The following is a 14,535-nucleotide window of genomic DNA, read 5'->3' as shown; positions in this document are numbered from 1 at the left end:
ATGGAACATGAATATAGAAACATTTCATCATCAGAACAATCTTTAATTAGCTGATCCTTCCTTGAGAGCAGGGCAATGTATCCTAGCAACCGTAGAGAACTGCCAGCTTTTGCAAAACAGACTTTCATTAACCACCTCATGGGTGGCAGACAGCAAGAGAAACAATAGTAAGTGAAGACAATAGTGGCTCCTGGCTTCTTCTTGGTTTCTGAGTTCTTTTAAGCTCTTCTGACATTCCATCTGTACAATGTAAATAAAGATACTACAGTGCTAATTCATGCAGCCTGCCAATAAATCTGAGTGTAAAAGGAGGACCACGGATGAACTTCAATGAAAAGAGCAAGGAAGTGGAGAAGTGTATATACACGACAAAATTTAAATAGTGGTGGCCGGCAGAGATTAGAATCCGGGCAGGAACCGGAGTATTATAGGGCGAAAGACTGGATGACATTTCCACCAGATCAAATGGACTAGAAACTCTAGAGGCTTAGGGAAAAAAGAATGTTGGGTGGCTTTAAAATAGGATTAGAAACATTCATAGAGGACAAGCCTATCAGTGGCTACTAACCCTGAAGGATATGCTCTACTGTCCACAGCCTAAGACAGGATGCTTCTGAATATCACTTTCTGGGAACAGCAGGAGGGCATAGAGCTCTTGTGCTCTGGTCCTGCTTGCGAGTTTCCCACAGGCATCTGCCTGGCCACTGTGAGAATAAAATGCTGGCCTAGAAGGGCCACTGGCCTGATCCAGCAGGGCTCCTCTTATTCTTAATCATACATGGATGAAACTGAAAGAATGCCAATGGGAACACAATTGGGTGTTGGCTAGATCTACTCCAACACATTCTTAATTTGCAAAACAAGAGGGCATGCACACCAAAAATCTCTTAATAGTGAAGGCATAACTAATCCGTGTCAAATGATCCTGAGTGTACATTCTTGCTTAAAGAAATGCCGTGCACTGGATTAGATTAGTGCAGCCCTCTTTGTAAGAATTCCAGTGCTAGGTGGTTTACCAAAATCTGGCTCATGGTCTATCAAGTCTATTGTCTACTCTGCCACATCCTGATAAGACTTTGCCTTCACTATTCTTACTGTTTCATAGAGTTGGAAGGGTTTGTGCAAGGCATCTAACCCAACCCATGCTTGATGTAAAGTCTTTCCAGATGTCCTTTTTATTGTGCCGTCATAATTATTTGTGCTTACGGTGATATCAGGCCAGTTGCGTGATATCCTGCTTTCAATACTCTTAACAGCTTCAAGGTTTTGGGGCAGTCATACTGCTTTGTTCCCAATCAGTGCATGTTCCACAACTTTTGACTGAAATCCTATACATACACACACACACACACCACAAATGTTCTGGGTTATTTTTTATGTCCTGCTTTTGTTGTATGGGAATATTGGGGAAGCGTCACAGAACAACTAATAAAGTGGAATGATTTGTGGGTGGCCCTTTATACTAATGCATTAATGCACTAGTATTGTGCCAATGTTGCAGGATATACCCACAAAACGAAACAACAGCAACAACAAGAAAGAAAACAGTCAGGAGAGGCCCACACATAGAGTGGAAAAGTGTAATTCCAAAGGCTTCTCTGATTGGCTGCATTATTAGCACGCAGTGATAAACCATGGTTTAGTGCTACATGGATAGACTGTAACAAGCTTGAGGGAAGCATCAGGCTAGCATGCTCTCCCTCCCCTCTCCTCATCCCACATGGCTAGGAGAAGGACATCTCCCAAGTTTAGTTGGGATACTTTGAAGTATCTCAGTTTAGCATTACAGTTCAACCAGGGATCCTTGGTTTTTAAAAAAACAAACAAACAAACAAACATCACATCTGTTTTCTAATAAGCCTACCATAGTTGGATTATGAAATCAGCCAGGAAAGGAGAGGGGTAGCATATGAACACCTTGTTGGGCTCATTGAGCCTTGGCTGCATAATGCTAAAATTTAGCTGCTAAATTACGGTTTCGTGTTATGTGGTGAACTAGGCCACTATCAACAGCAAAGAAAGGAAGACAATCCAGACCCTATTAATTAATTGAACTAGACTGCTGGCCCATTACAAGCTGAAAGGCATAGTTGTACATTGTATGCCAAGCATGCGCTAATCACAACAATCCATTCTCATAGTTGCCGATGAATAACAATTAGGGTCTCCAATATACATCCTGGACTTCAGTTCAAAGAGCCAAAACATTCCAATCAGGCAAAGCGGAGTTTTGCATTCAATGAGCTAAACATGCCTGCAAACTACACAGTACAATTCAGTGATCCCTACCTGTCTTTCATGCTCCTCTCATTTGGTTTTAGGGTGTGCTACTCCTCTTGATGACATTGCTATGGCTGCCTCTTCATTTCAACATGAGAAGCTGTGACTATTTCTTTCTCTTCAAACTTAGCTGCGTGGCGTTGCTCCTTCCAGCTCAGAGTCTTAGTGTTGCTAATCTCTAATTAGCAGCCCACTAACACAGAAGAGGCCAGGAGCTCGGAAGACTGCCCACCCCCAACCCTGTGGCCCTGTGACCGGTACTGTTCCGATCTGGATTAACGTTTGAGGTGATTTGTCCTGGAGGCCTTACTGCATGTGCCTATATTTCTAAATACCCTTGAGCTGCACTGGGTGATGGGGCATTAAAAACCAAACCAAATGAGTGACTAAAACCACATACAACAGTTGCACAGCAAAGGGTCCAGCTTTTCCTTCTACTCACTGGTTTCTTCGGTTACTGCACCTTGTGGCAACTCTGGTCCAGAGGTTTTTTTTACCAAAGATACTAAGCAAAATGCAAGATCACAAAATGTGAGCGAGGGAGTGAGGAATGCCTTCCATACACAGCAATATGAAATATTCTTTTCTGCTTTTTTTTAAAAAAAGCTAAGGTTAAATAAGTTGAGAGAAATGTAAAACTAGTAACTTGAAAAAATAACAAAAAGGAAGCACAAATTTGATAACGCTGGAGGGCAACCAATGAAGTGGATGTAAAATGACAAGTTTTAAAGCTTTCCCCCCAGGAGTACTGATAATTGGAACTTACTGCTATAGAACTGGAAATGATTAAGACTATAACTGGGTTAAACCAACTATCAGCAGAGATACTAACAGCTCTTAAGAAAATAATAATAATTAGGTTGGAACAGGCCAAAAGCCTGTCTTAGTCCAGCATTCTGTTCTCACAGTGGTCTGTTGACTGTTCTTACTGAGGTGGTAGCCTCATGTCTGGGCTGTACCACTTCAGATTGCAGGTGGGAACTCTTCCAATTATTAAGTTCTCTTACACGAATGTGCCCCCTAAAAAGAGAAAAAGGTGTGAGGTAAAAGGGTTTTAGACTATCCATCTCGACATGCTTGTTTTCTATATAGAAGGGAGAACCACACAAATTTATGAGCTCCAAGCTGCAGATATAATAGCCCAAATACAGGGTTTGGGTTTTGTTTTTTAAAGTAAACATGAGTTTGCCACTTCAGTGAAAAAATAGGTAATGCAAGTGTATATTATTTTCTTGAGGAATGGACTTACTGATGTGAACTGGGAGTGGCCGAAAGAAAATGTCTTATTAGTGACCTTTGCTATACCAGTTGTTTAGGATCGGAATCTTGCTTATTCCTGTTTATTATGTATTGTTCGTATTTCACAAGCCCTCTCCATGAGCAGAAAATATAGTATGTGGAGAGTTTGTCCTTATTTTTAGTGAAAGTGGAAATTGTGTGTCCAAACAAATTTCCTTCTGCCTTCAGTTTCAGAAATATGTGTTGTGGGGAGGGGAAAGGAGGGGAGAATTCAGAGGCAGTAAAAAGCAATAACAAGTAAGCTATCCAAACCTAATAAGGAAATGTTGCTTTTTGGAATAAAAATATAGTGCATAATTATATTTTGTGTGTCATACCCTGCCTGAAAAGTTGGAATTGTCTTATGCATTAAAGCTTTCTTTAGCCGAATGACACCACTCGTCTATCTGTCCCAGGGATGGAGAACTGGTGGCCCTTCAGATGTTTTTGGACATTGGCCATTCCAACTGGAGCTATTGGGAGTTCAAAGTCCAGCAGCATTTGTCTCTCCATCTCTGATCTAGTCAAATCCTGTCTACTCCAGCCTTTCCCAAACTGGTGCCTTCCAAACCATGTTGGCCTCCAATTCCCATCAGCCCCAATTAGCTTGGCTAATGCTCAAGGATGATAATTGTTGTCCAAAACATGTGGAGAGTGCCAAGTTGGGGAAGACTTTTCTACAACAAATCTCTGGGCTCTCCAGCAGAGGTTTCCTTCCAGCACTTAGCACCGTAAGTCCTTTTAGCTGGAAGCAATTTGCGATCTGAACCTGGGGATTTCTGTATCCAAAGAATAGGCACTACCACTGAGCTGTGTATCCAACACCACAATCCAATAGCCAATTCAGCCTGCGGGTTTCCAGTTCTTCTGGAGAGCTTTGAATCCATGTGAGGTAGCCATCTAATTTTTCACTGCATTACCTGTTGTGGGTTGTTTCTCATGTATAGCTCAGTTGGTAGAGTATGAGACAGGGTGAAAGATTCTTGCATTGCAGGGGGTTGGACTAGATGACCCTTGTGGACCCCTCCAGCTCTACAATTCTATGATTCATGTAACTTTCCTCTAAGCAGGTTTTGAAAGCGCATATGGGAAGTGTTCAGAAAATGACTAAATGATAAGTTTTTGTCAAAGCAGGGCGTAAATACGTTTTCCAGTTCACATAAGAAAATAATTCATGGTACACCTACAGAATGTTCCTATTATTTTATTCTCCTTGAGATTATTCCCTAGTCTGTCTTTGTTTTGTTTTTTTGAATCAGGTTTATCGTACACTTGATTTAAAATGAGCTGCCATACACTTGTCCCATCCACATGAATGGCATTCACAAATTACATATTCCAGACTGAGGATACGGTTTTATACACACTTACCAGGGAATAAGCCCTGTTGAAGACAGTAGACTGTACTTCTGAGTAAGCATGCATAAGATTGCACTGCAAAGGGCATTCTTGGTGGCAGTTGCATTCCTCCCCACAAAAAAACATAGGTTACCAAAATTGGGATACTAACATCTTCGCTAGTGCTTTGGTTCCCATGCAACTTGGTTTTTTAAATATTTTATTTCAAAGTAAAAGTTATTTTGCTGTTTTGTATGTGGTTGTGCATTAGTGATGGTTACCTATTTGAATTCAAATAAGCCTCTTAATATCCAATTGCTGTTTTGGGTGGCTATCTTGGAAGTTGAAGATGTTGGTCTTGCATAGTTCCACACTGCACCCTACAGGACACAAGAGCAAAGTACAAAAACACGTTACTATTCATTTCTCTTATAGGAGCAGGCTGTTCTGTTTCATCCTGGACTTGATTACATGGACTTCTGTGGGAATGTTGTTGATATACTTAACTTTCTCCTGCTGAAATAGAGTTAAATTAGAGGGGTTTATACGGACTGTGTTGTGTGTGAGGTTTGTTGGTTGTTTGTTTTAATATTGAAGAACGGTTTTCTGAATGAGAGACAAAAGGCTTGTGGTCAAAATATTTAATGCCAACGTGTAAATACAAGAGCTATTCTCTGTACTGGGTGGCCCAACAACCAGCGGGACCAGACTGTGGGGCTCTGGGAACAGAACCACAGCCCCAACACGCTGGCTAGTACCCCCAGTGGCAGCCTAGGGGGGCTAGAGGAGGGAGGCATTCCTACACAATCTGCTGGGAGACCCCAGAAGCATAGAAAGCCCCCAGAAGGACTGAACCTGTGAATTAAGCAACAAGGACTGAGAACTGTGTTTGCTTTACTCAAGAGTAGAAACTCTGTGGAAAAGCCAGCTACTACAAAAAGAAGAGGAGGTGGTGGGGGTTTCTGCTCTTGGAACTGTGAACTGACCCACAAAGGGATTGTGCCTGCAAGTTCAACAATGATTTTGAAATGCTGTGATGTCTTTTGTTTATGTGCATGCTGTGGTGTTGGGATAGTAAGCGCTTTGTTTAAATTACTCTGTTCACGGAGAAAGGCTTGGAGGAATCCAGGAAGCTGGGGGCCACTTACAAAGGAACTGTTATTGTGTTTTTAAATGTCTTCTTGTGTTTTTGATGTAACTTTCTGCTATCTTTCAAGCACAGTGGAATGCTGGTAGTAACCATGTTGGACAGTCATGGAAGACTGCCTTTTGCTAAGGGAGGGGATGGTATTATAGAAGTGGGGGAGGGGAATCCCCCTAAACCCTATAAATTAATAAATGCTAGCTTAAATCCCCCTCCCTCCTGCTCCACGTTACTTCCTGCCACGGGCTGCCTTCCGGTTGTCGCAGTCCGGCCTCCCGTCAGTCAGCCTTTCCCGTCGACTTTTCCCTCTCACGCGAGAGGGACTACATTTCCCATCATGCTCTCTTGCGGCGTGACTGCCGGCGCGCAGGTAAAGCGAGGAAGTCGTCTGTTCTGCTGCTGACCGAACAGCAGTTTAGGGGCAGTGGCATTTTTTGTTGCTCTTTATGCAGAATGTGCAGGGAGATGATCTTTGCTTCCTAGAAAGAGAGCGGGGTCTGCACTGCGTTTGCTTTTGATAGGATACAGGGCTTTATAGAAGGCGGACCCGCACCCTCAGAATTGCAGTTGTGCAATTCTGCAGATCTGGACAGTCGGGATCTTCTGGATTCTGAAGAATGGTGCAACCGAAGACAATTTTCTTTTTTACTTAGCTTTTCCCCTCCTACACACCCCTGCCCCTCTTTTCTAGCCGGTGTCTGACTGCAGAGGGGAATAGCCTGCCTCTGAAGAAGAGTGAGTGGGCTAAAAATAATAAACAAAAACCCAAATTGTTGAGTGCTGCATAATATTTTGTCCTGAAGCTGCTGATCGCGCGAGGCAACCAGGCCTATAGCGCAGCTCAGTCGGAGTGTTTAGTTTTAGAACCAGCACCTAGAGATGATGAGGAATGACCTGTCCGTGGCGCTTGCCGGCATCGGCGGGGCAGGGAGCCTTTTAAGAAGCAGCGAGCCCGTGTCTCTGTCTCCAGTGGCGTCCCAAGCAGCTTCCTTACTGGAAGAGGCTGCAGATCTGCTGGTGATGAACAGGGACTTCGCGGCTGCTCTGGACAGGTGCGAGAAAGGCTGCGAGAGCCTCAGAAAGGACCCCGAGAATGAAGATGCTGACAGGTAAGTGCTGAATTGAGGCAGAGGTCCGGTGAGAACTAGGAAGAGTGGGATTGATCAGTGCCAGATTTAGGTATGTGCTGAGCTACCTGCAGCCCATGAACTAGGGGGTGGGGCTCATCCTTTTTAAAATAAAAAAACCAGGCAGATTTTATTACCTAGGCCCAGTTGCTTAGTAAAATTAAACACACAATGTTTATGTGCCTATGACTGTGTAAGAGTTACACAATTGCGTACTTACTATTTAGTAAAGTTCGTGGAGGTTTTATGCTGCTCAGAATCAAATAATAAAGTCAGCCATGAAGCAATACAGTGTTCGGATCACTGTCTAGCATTATAGACTACATTTTGAGAACAAGTGAGGATTATAACATAGCTGTGATTCCCCTATGAATGTTCTGTGTGAATGTCTTTGATAATTCCATACTTTTGTAAACTTACTAAACTCCTAGCCCGTGGCCTCCAGTTGCTTTAATCCAGTCCTGGAATTGATGTTGTTCTTTTAAAGGGAATTAAATAACGATATTTATTCCAGTACCTGTTAGCACAAATGGCAGAAGAATGCAGTTTCTTACAGAAAAATATATTTTACCAAGTTACAGCAGAGGGACGGGAAGGGTAAAATGGCCACTGGCTGTGCTGGAAGACAGCAACTTCCTGCTCCTCCTCTCCTTGAACTTCTCCTATTACCATCTGGTTATTATAAAACTTTGTAAATAAGAACTACTGTCTGTGTTTGCTCCCCTCCCCCAATACCTTTGCCTTTTCTGTCATGCCTTTTAGATAGCCCTTGCCCCCAGACTTCCAATCTTGTTGCTGATCTTTGTGTGGCACACTGGGAGTCCTTTTCAGCAGCAGAGTGAGGTTAATTTTTAATAATAATAATAATAATAATTACATTTTGTGCATCTCTTTTCTGAATCAGCTCTGAAGAACTGAAATGCTCCTTATGCACTGTGGGTATCCAGGCCTTGGCTGAGATGAACCGATGGAGAGAAGTCCTGCCTTGGATTCTTCAGTACTATCACGAGCCTGAATGTTGGCCTTCCAGAATTCTAGAGCTGTGGTGGGTTCTGCTCTTATAGACGCAGAGTTATATTATTGTATTTTGGGGGGTGGTAAGCCTGTTACTGGACTGTACCAGTTTAGGCTGCGGGTGGGGGCTTGCATAGCTGAATGCACCTTCATGCAGATCAGTTCCCTGCATACAGAAAATTAGATATCTGGGAGAAAGAGGCATTGCATCCGAGTCTTCTGCCAGACATACAAGTTTTCTGTGTGCATGGATTTTTTTTTTGTATGGAGATGCAGTAAGTCATATGATCTCTCCTGAAGGAGTGTCTCCACCCCCATCATTCAACCCGGACACTGAAGTCCAGTGCTGAGAGCCTTCTGGTGGTTCCCTCACTGCAAGAAGCAAAGTTACAGGGAACCAGGCAGAGGGCCTTCTCGGTGGTGGTGCCCGCCGTGTGGAACGCTCTCCCATCAGATGTCAAAGAAATAAACAACTATCTGACATTTAGAAGACACCTGAAGGCAGCCCGGTTTAGGGAAGTTTTTTATGACTGATGTTTTAATGTATTTTTAATCTTTTGTTGGAAGCCTCCCAGAGTGGCTGGGGAAACCCAGCCAGATGGGCGGGGTATAAATAATCAATTATTATTATTACTATTATTATTATTGTGTCTGGGAAGGATGTGTTGCTTGGAGAGTGTTCTGAGGGCCAGATAGAGCCCTGCACTAAATTATACTAGCTTCCTCTGTGTCAAGGGCTTTCTTGAAAATGCATAAGAAAAATAATATGCAAATACAATGGTGTCATTATAATAATATTAAAGTGGTGGTATTGCTTTGTTTCCCTCTCAGCATCCTCCTGCATAGTAAAGTGGAAGAACCTCATGTGATGCTAGAAGTCGCCAGAGACTGGTTACATTCCTCAGCCAATCAGCACCTGCCTAGTTACAGCCTCTTGGTTCAGCTGCACCTGTTCCATGTGCTGTTGCCGCTCAGGCTCTTTGCGGAGGCAGAGGACCTAATCCGAGATTGTAAAGCACTGAGCAAAGAGCAACAGGTGGAGGCCTATGAGAGCATTAAGGAGCAGAGGCAGCAGTGGTTGCAGAAGGAAGAGGAGGAGCGCCAGCTTCCTGAGGAGCGGCCAGAAATGGTGTGGAAGCAACGGTTGGGTAGGCTTTTCTTAAAAGCAGTCTTATGTGTTTTGTAGCTGAAACCACAGATGCCTGGAGTATATAAATTTTCTTGCCATCTGGAAACAAAGCCTTATGAGGAATGGTTGAAGGAGGTGGTTATTGTTTAGCCTGGAAAAGAGGAGAATGAGAGGAGATATGATAGCCATCTTCAAATATCTGAAGAGCTGTCACATGGAAAATGGAACAAGCTTGTTTTCTCCTTCTCTGGAGGGTAGGACTGGAAAGGAAATTGCGACTAAACTTTAGGAAAAACTTTCTGACAGTAAGAGCTGTTTGACAGTGGAACAGTCTCCCTTGGGAGGTTGTGGACTGACCTTCCTTGGTGGTTTTTAAGCAGAGGTTGAATGGCCATGCTTTAGCTGATATTCCTGCAGTGCTGGCGGTTGGACTAGGTAACTCTTGAGATCCCTTCCAACTACAGTTCTATTATTCTAGTAAGAGAATTGCAGTCCTACAGCGTTCAGACAGCTTAATGAAATTGTTGGGTGAAGGAGACACACTTTCAACAACTTCAATGGGTTTTACTATTAGCATAGATAAAGCGTTTGCTAAGGGGCAAAAGCATTTCCTTGATCAGCCACAAGAAATCGGTGCTGGCTGTACAGTCCTCACATGACAACGGTGGTGTCTGGAGAGCTTGTAAGGGAGAAAGGAGGTTATTTTTCATGGAATCTTCTCTGGAAATAACTTTTAAAAGTTTATTTTGAGCGGTGCCTCCTCACCACTTTCCCTAGCGTAACATCTTCCTTTTGTTTTGCAGGTTTGGTATCCCAAAAGGTGTTGACTATATTGGCACAGCTGGGTCGAGTGCTGGGATCCTTGGCAAGCCAGCTGTGTTCCATCCCCTACAGAAAGACACTCTTGGCTGCTTTCATGTTGTGTCTCATTGTCGTGAGACTTGACCCAGGTATACTTGAGAGAGGGGAGACAGTGGGAGGGGAAGGGAAAGGAGAAGTATCCAGCTGTGACTGTGTGAAATATTTAGCCTATGTGGGGGTGTATCTGGAATGGCAGTGTGTGTGTATTGACGCACAGTGCTGCTTGGCCATGTTTGGGATTTCAGGAATGACTTGTAAAGCACAGACTGCTGGGGATATGGTCAAGTCTGCCGTATCTGGAGTGGGATGGAATGAGAGCCCCAAATTCAACCGGGGTTCAGAAGCAAAGGAGGAGGAGGAGGAGAAGAAGAAGAAGAAGAAGAAGAGGAGGAGGAGTTTGGATTTGATATCCCGCCTTTCACTCCCCTTCAGGAGTCTCAAAGCGGCTAACATTCTCCTTTCCCTTTCTCCCCCACAACCTGTGAGGTGAGTGGGGCTGAGAGACTTCAAAGAAGTGTGACTGGCCCAAGGTCACCCAGCAGCTGCATGTGGAGGAGCAGAGACGCGAACCCAGTTCCCCAGATTACGAGACTACCGCTCTTAACCACTACACGACACTGGGTCTGGCAGGGAGTAGCTGGATAAGAACCAAGTATACGACAGCTTCCTGAGTTAGACTCTTGGCTGATCTAGCACTGGCAATGGCTCACTCGGGTTTCAGGCAAGGAGTCTGGGAAGTTTGTTTGTTTTCGGTGCTGGGAATTGTAGCTTTCTGAGGGGTCTTCTGACTACTCTCAGCTACCTTAACGAACTACAGTTCCCAGGTTTTTTTGGGGGGCGGAGCCATTGCTGTTCAAGTGATACGACAGTGTTTTAAACGTATGGTGCATGTGATATCTTAGTGGTTTATTTTAGTTGTACGAGAACCCTTGGGACATTGGGTGTTTACATTTGGAGGAGGAATGTTTGACCAGTGTCGTGAATAATATTTGCTTATTGTTATGGGTAGATATGAGAAATGAAAGTCATCATCTTCTTCTTCTTCTTCTTCTCTTTTCCAGCATCTCCCACTTCTCTGCCCTTCCTCAACAGGCTAATCCAGCTTTTCTATCAAGCCCGCTTGGCTGCATTTTCTCCACACTCCAGACCTCCAATTCAAGACTAACTGACTCCACTGCCTTCTGTATGATGCTGAAGCAGTGCTTGTTGGAGGACCGTGGAGAAGCCACTTGCAAGTCAATGAAGGTGACTGCAGCTGTTGAGAGAGCACCTGCAGTGAGGCAGAGACTTCTTCGAGAATTAAGAATAGTGACGGTGCAGTATCTGGGCGGGGTATCTGCTGTGTCATGACCTCAGCGATGGGACTGATAAAGATAGCTTTGGAGATAGCTTTTGGAGAAACATGAGATAGTTGGAATTTTGTGGCTTTGTATATGATCACTTAGAAACACTTGCCAACTAGATATCTTTATAACTGAGTTCTTGGAGCTTCTGTTTAAGGCTGATTTTTTTTTTGTATTTTTGATTCTGTGATATTGATTTATGTATTATATATGTATATTTGTAACATTAATTTTATTTAAATCATTTCCATCTTGCTTTTTGGTCCCAGTTAGGAAATGCCCCTGTCCCCCGACAGATTGCAAGCTGCGATCACATCCACACCATTCGTTTAAAGCAGAGTTTCCCAAACTGGCTGGTCTCTGGCTGGTTTTTTTACTACAACTCCCATCATCCATAGCTAGCAGGACCAGTGGTCAGGGATGATTGGAATTGTAGTCACATAAACAGCTGGACACCCAAGTCTGGGAAACCCTGGTTTAAAGCAAATTTATAGCACTTTTAACAGTCATGACCCCCCCACCAAAGAATCCTGGCAACAGAGCTGCACTTTGCAGCACCCTTCACAAACCACAGTTCCCAGGATTCCTAGTGGGAAGCCATGTGCTTCAAATGTGTCATGTGGATATCTTCCAAATGGACAGAGGTAATAAAACGAAGCAGAGAGCAAAACAAAGCTAGCCACATTACAACTCTTAGCAGCAAAGGGAAAAAAATCCTCCAAAGGCTGCTAGAAAATAAAGGTATTGACAAATAAGGGGACTAATCAGGATAGCCAAGTAAGGGTGTTCCATAATTTGAGCAGTGCAACCTAATGGACTCTTCCCCATGATGTGGTTAACCAAACCTCCACTGGCAACAGGACAGAGTGAGGCCTCTGATGAAAATCACAGTGGGTGGGCAGGCTCACATGGAAGGCTGAAATTCTTCAAGTGTCTGGTCAAAATCCCTTCCTTAGGGTCCCCAAGTGCTTGACAGCCAAGCTGATTGTTGGGTGCCCATTGGGCAAGTGCAAAGGGTGTTTTGTAAGCCACCCAGAGCTGCTGTTTTAAACTTCTGATGTCCTTGATTTAAAGAGGGAATGTGGGGAAGCTTTTCAAAGGGTTTCAAGGGCAAGAGCAAGCGCTGGAAACAAGCAGGTAGGCAGAACTGGAGTTAATAGGCTCAAAAACGCAAGTCTAGCTGCTTCATTTGGCACTGGCCGAAGTTTCCAAACACTTCAGCAGCCCAGCAAAGTGTGTGCTGCAGTCATTGTCCAGAAGCACCCAAGACCACAAGCTTGGTTTTTCAAGGAAACTGCTATCTCTTCCAGTAAAGGTGTGTCTAATCTTGGATTGGCTTTCCTACTGATCCAGAAGTGCCTCTGTCTTGTCTGGCTTAAAGTATCAACTCATTAGCCCACATTCAACCCACCACTGCTCTCAAGTTGCAGTTCAGGATCTGCACACCCTCCCTGGACGGAAGGAAGGAAATGCAAGCTAGAGATGGGTGTCCGCAGCATATTACTGACACCAGATAACCTCCTAGCTGTTTCATGCAGGTGTGAAATAACACAGGGGGTACGCTGGAGTCCTTTGTGATGTAGGGCAGAGGCCAAGGAATTAAACACGAATCTCTAAATGCCCTGTTCAGCAACTGACTTGCAAGGTAAGACTACAGCCACTGCTAAACAGCGCCTCCCATCCCAAAGGAGTGGTCAATGGTATTAAAAGCTTGTTGCGAGGTCCAACTGGCTTGCAGTCTCCTTGTCCAGCTCACAGCACAGGTAATCCGCTAGTGTGACAGATATTTCAGTGCCAAAACCATACTGCAAAGGATAAAGATTGTACGTCGAGCACTTTGCCCAAGTAGCATAAATAGGAAACCAGCAGGTAATCGCCTAGGATGGTGGGATCTGATGAAGGCTCCTTTGATAATGCCTTACAACTCCTTCCTTCAGTCCATACGGTACTTCACCATTCTTTACAACCTGCCCCATCCAACTGCCCTGCCCTGCTCTGGCTGCCTTAAGGAGTCAGGATGGGCGAGGGCCAAGAGGACAGATGATCAGCCTAACACCTCCAAGCACCTCGTCCACATCCTCAGACTGAAGGAGCTAAAACATACCTATTAAAACAGGATGAGCAGGTAACAGCACACGAAGTGCCCTTGCTGGATCAGATCAAAGGCCTATCTAACTCCACCTGCAGTTCTCACAGCAGCCAACCACATGCCTATGTGAAACCTGCAAAAAAGTTATGAATGCAACAGCAGTACCAGATGACAGCAGGGATAGCTCAGTCTGGAGAGCATGAGACTCTTAATCCCAGGGTCGTGGGTTTGAACCCCATGCTGGGCAAACGATTCCTGCATTGACTAGATGACTCTAGAAGGTTCCTTCCAACACTACAGTTCGATGATTCTACCAAGGCTTCCATAGACTTCACAATGAGAACGCGAATGACTTTATCAGCAAGGTGCCTTGCAAACTAACAGGTTGCTCTAGGCCAGCACAGTGCCCTTTCCCCCCTCAGAATACTTTACCCCTTGGAACAGCTCTGCTAGATGACAACCCATTGATAGGAAGATGGCAGGGAAAGTTGATGACAAACAATAGGTGCTAGCTGAGGGATGGGCAACCTGTGGCTTCCAGATGCTGCTAGACTCCTGCTAGACTCCAGCTCCCATCACTTCTGGTCATTGGCTGGTGGAGGCTGATGAAAGATGTCCTACAACATCTAGAGGGCCACAGGTTCCACATACCTATGTTTTGTTGGATTTCTGATGTGTCTTCCAAGGTCTACTCATCAGATTCAATGTCCTGAACTCAGAAAAAAAACGGAGCATTCAGTAGAATCAAATGGGAAAGGTTTTCCATGGCCTCTACTACTTTAAGATGCGGGTGGCTATTTGCAAATTTGAATTCTTCCCAGTGGGGGGCAGGTAACTCCTTCTACATAGGAAACGATTCAGCCCAGCTTCCTTGAGATATATTTCCCTGCATGCAAGGAGCTTTCCCCCAAAAAACTTGTCCATGGCAGAAG

The 14,535-nt window shown here is 44.3% G+C and overlaps 2 protein-coding genes across 2 annotated transcripts in view; both read left to right on the top strand.

The window, feature by feature from the left end:
• Positions 1–14,535, top strand: part of LOC310826186 (tigger transposable element-derived protein 1-like) — a 1,677,490-nt gene that overhangs the window by 1,086,914 nt on the left and 576,041 nt on the right. The window lies entirely within an intron of this gene.
• PEX26 (peroxisomal biogenesis factor 26) lies at positions 6,359–11,758 on the top strand. The gene is made up of 5 exons (XM_083700884.1): positions 6,359–7,149; positions 8,072–8,212; positions 9,013–9,329; positions 10,114–10,260; positions 11,233–11,758. Exons 1-5 carry the CDS (start codon positions 6,920–6,922, stop codon positions 11,334–11,336), a joined length of 939 nt encoding a protein of 312 aa, XP_083557010.1. The 5' UTR covers positions 6,359–6,919; the 3' UTR covers positions 11,337–11,758.

The sequence above is a fragment of the Podarcis gaigeae genome (genome assembly GCF_964106915.1).
Source record: "Podarcis gaigeae genome assembly, chromosome: 10".
NCBI classification, from domain to species: domain Eukaryota; kingdom Metazoa; phylum Chordata; class Lepidosauria; order Squamata; family Lacertidae; genus Podarcis; species Podarcis gaigeae.
The sequence above is the reverse complement of the archived record's forward strand: the minus strand, read 5'-3'. Positions and strand labels throughout refer to the sequence as shown.

Coding starts and splice junctions, on each gene's coding strand:
- PEX26 (XM_083700884.1), top strand. CDS start 6,920: ATGATGAGGAATGACCTGTCCGTGGCGCTTGCCGGCATCGGCGGGGCA. Junction 7,150..8,071: donor GAGAATGAAGATGCTGACAG/GTAAGTGCTGAA, acceptor TTTCTGAATCAG/CTCTGAAGAACTGAAATGCT. Junction 8,213..9,012: donor TCCAGAATTCTAGAGCTGTG/GTGGGTTCTGCT, acceptor TTTCCCTCTCAG/CATCCTCCTGCATAGTAAAG.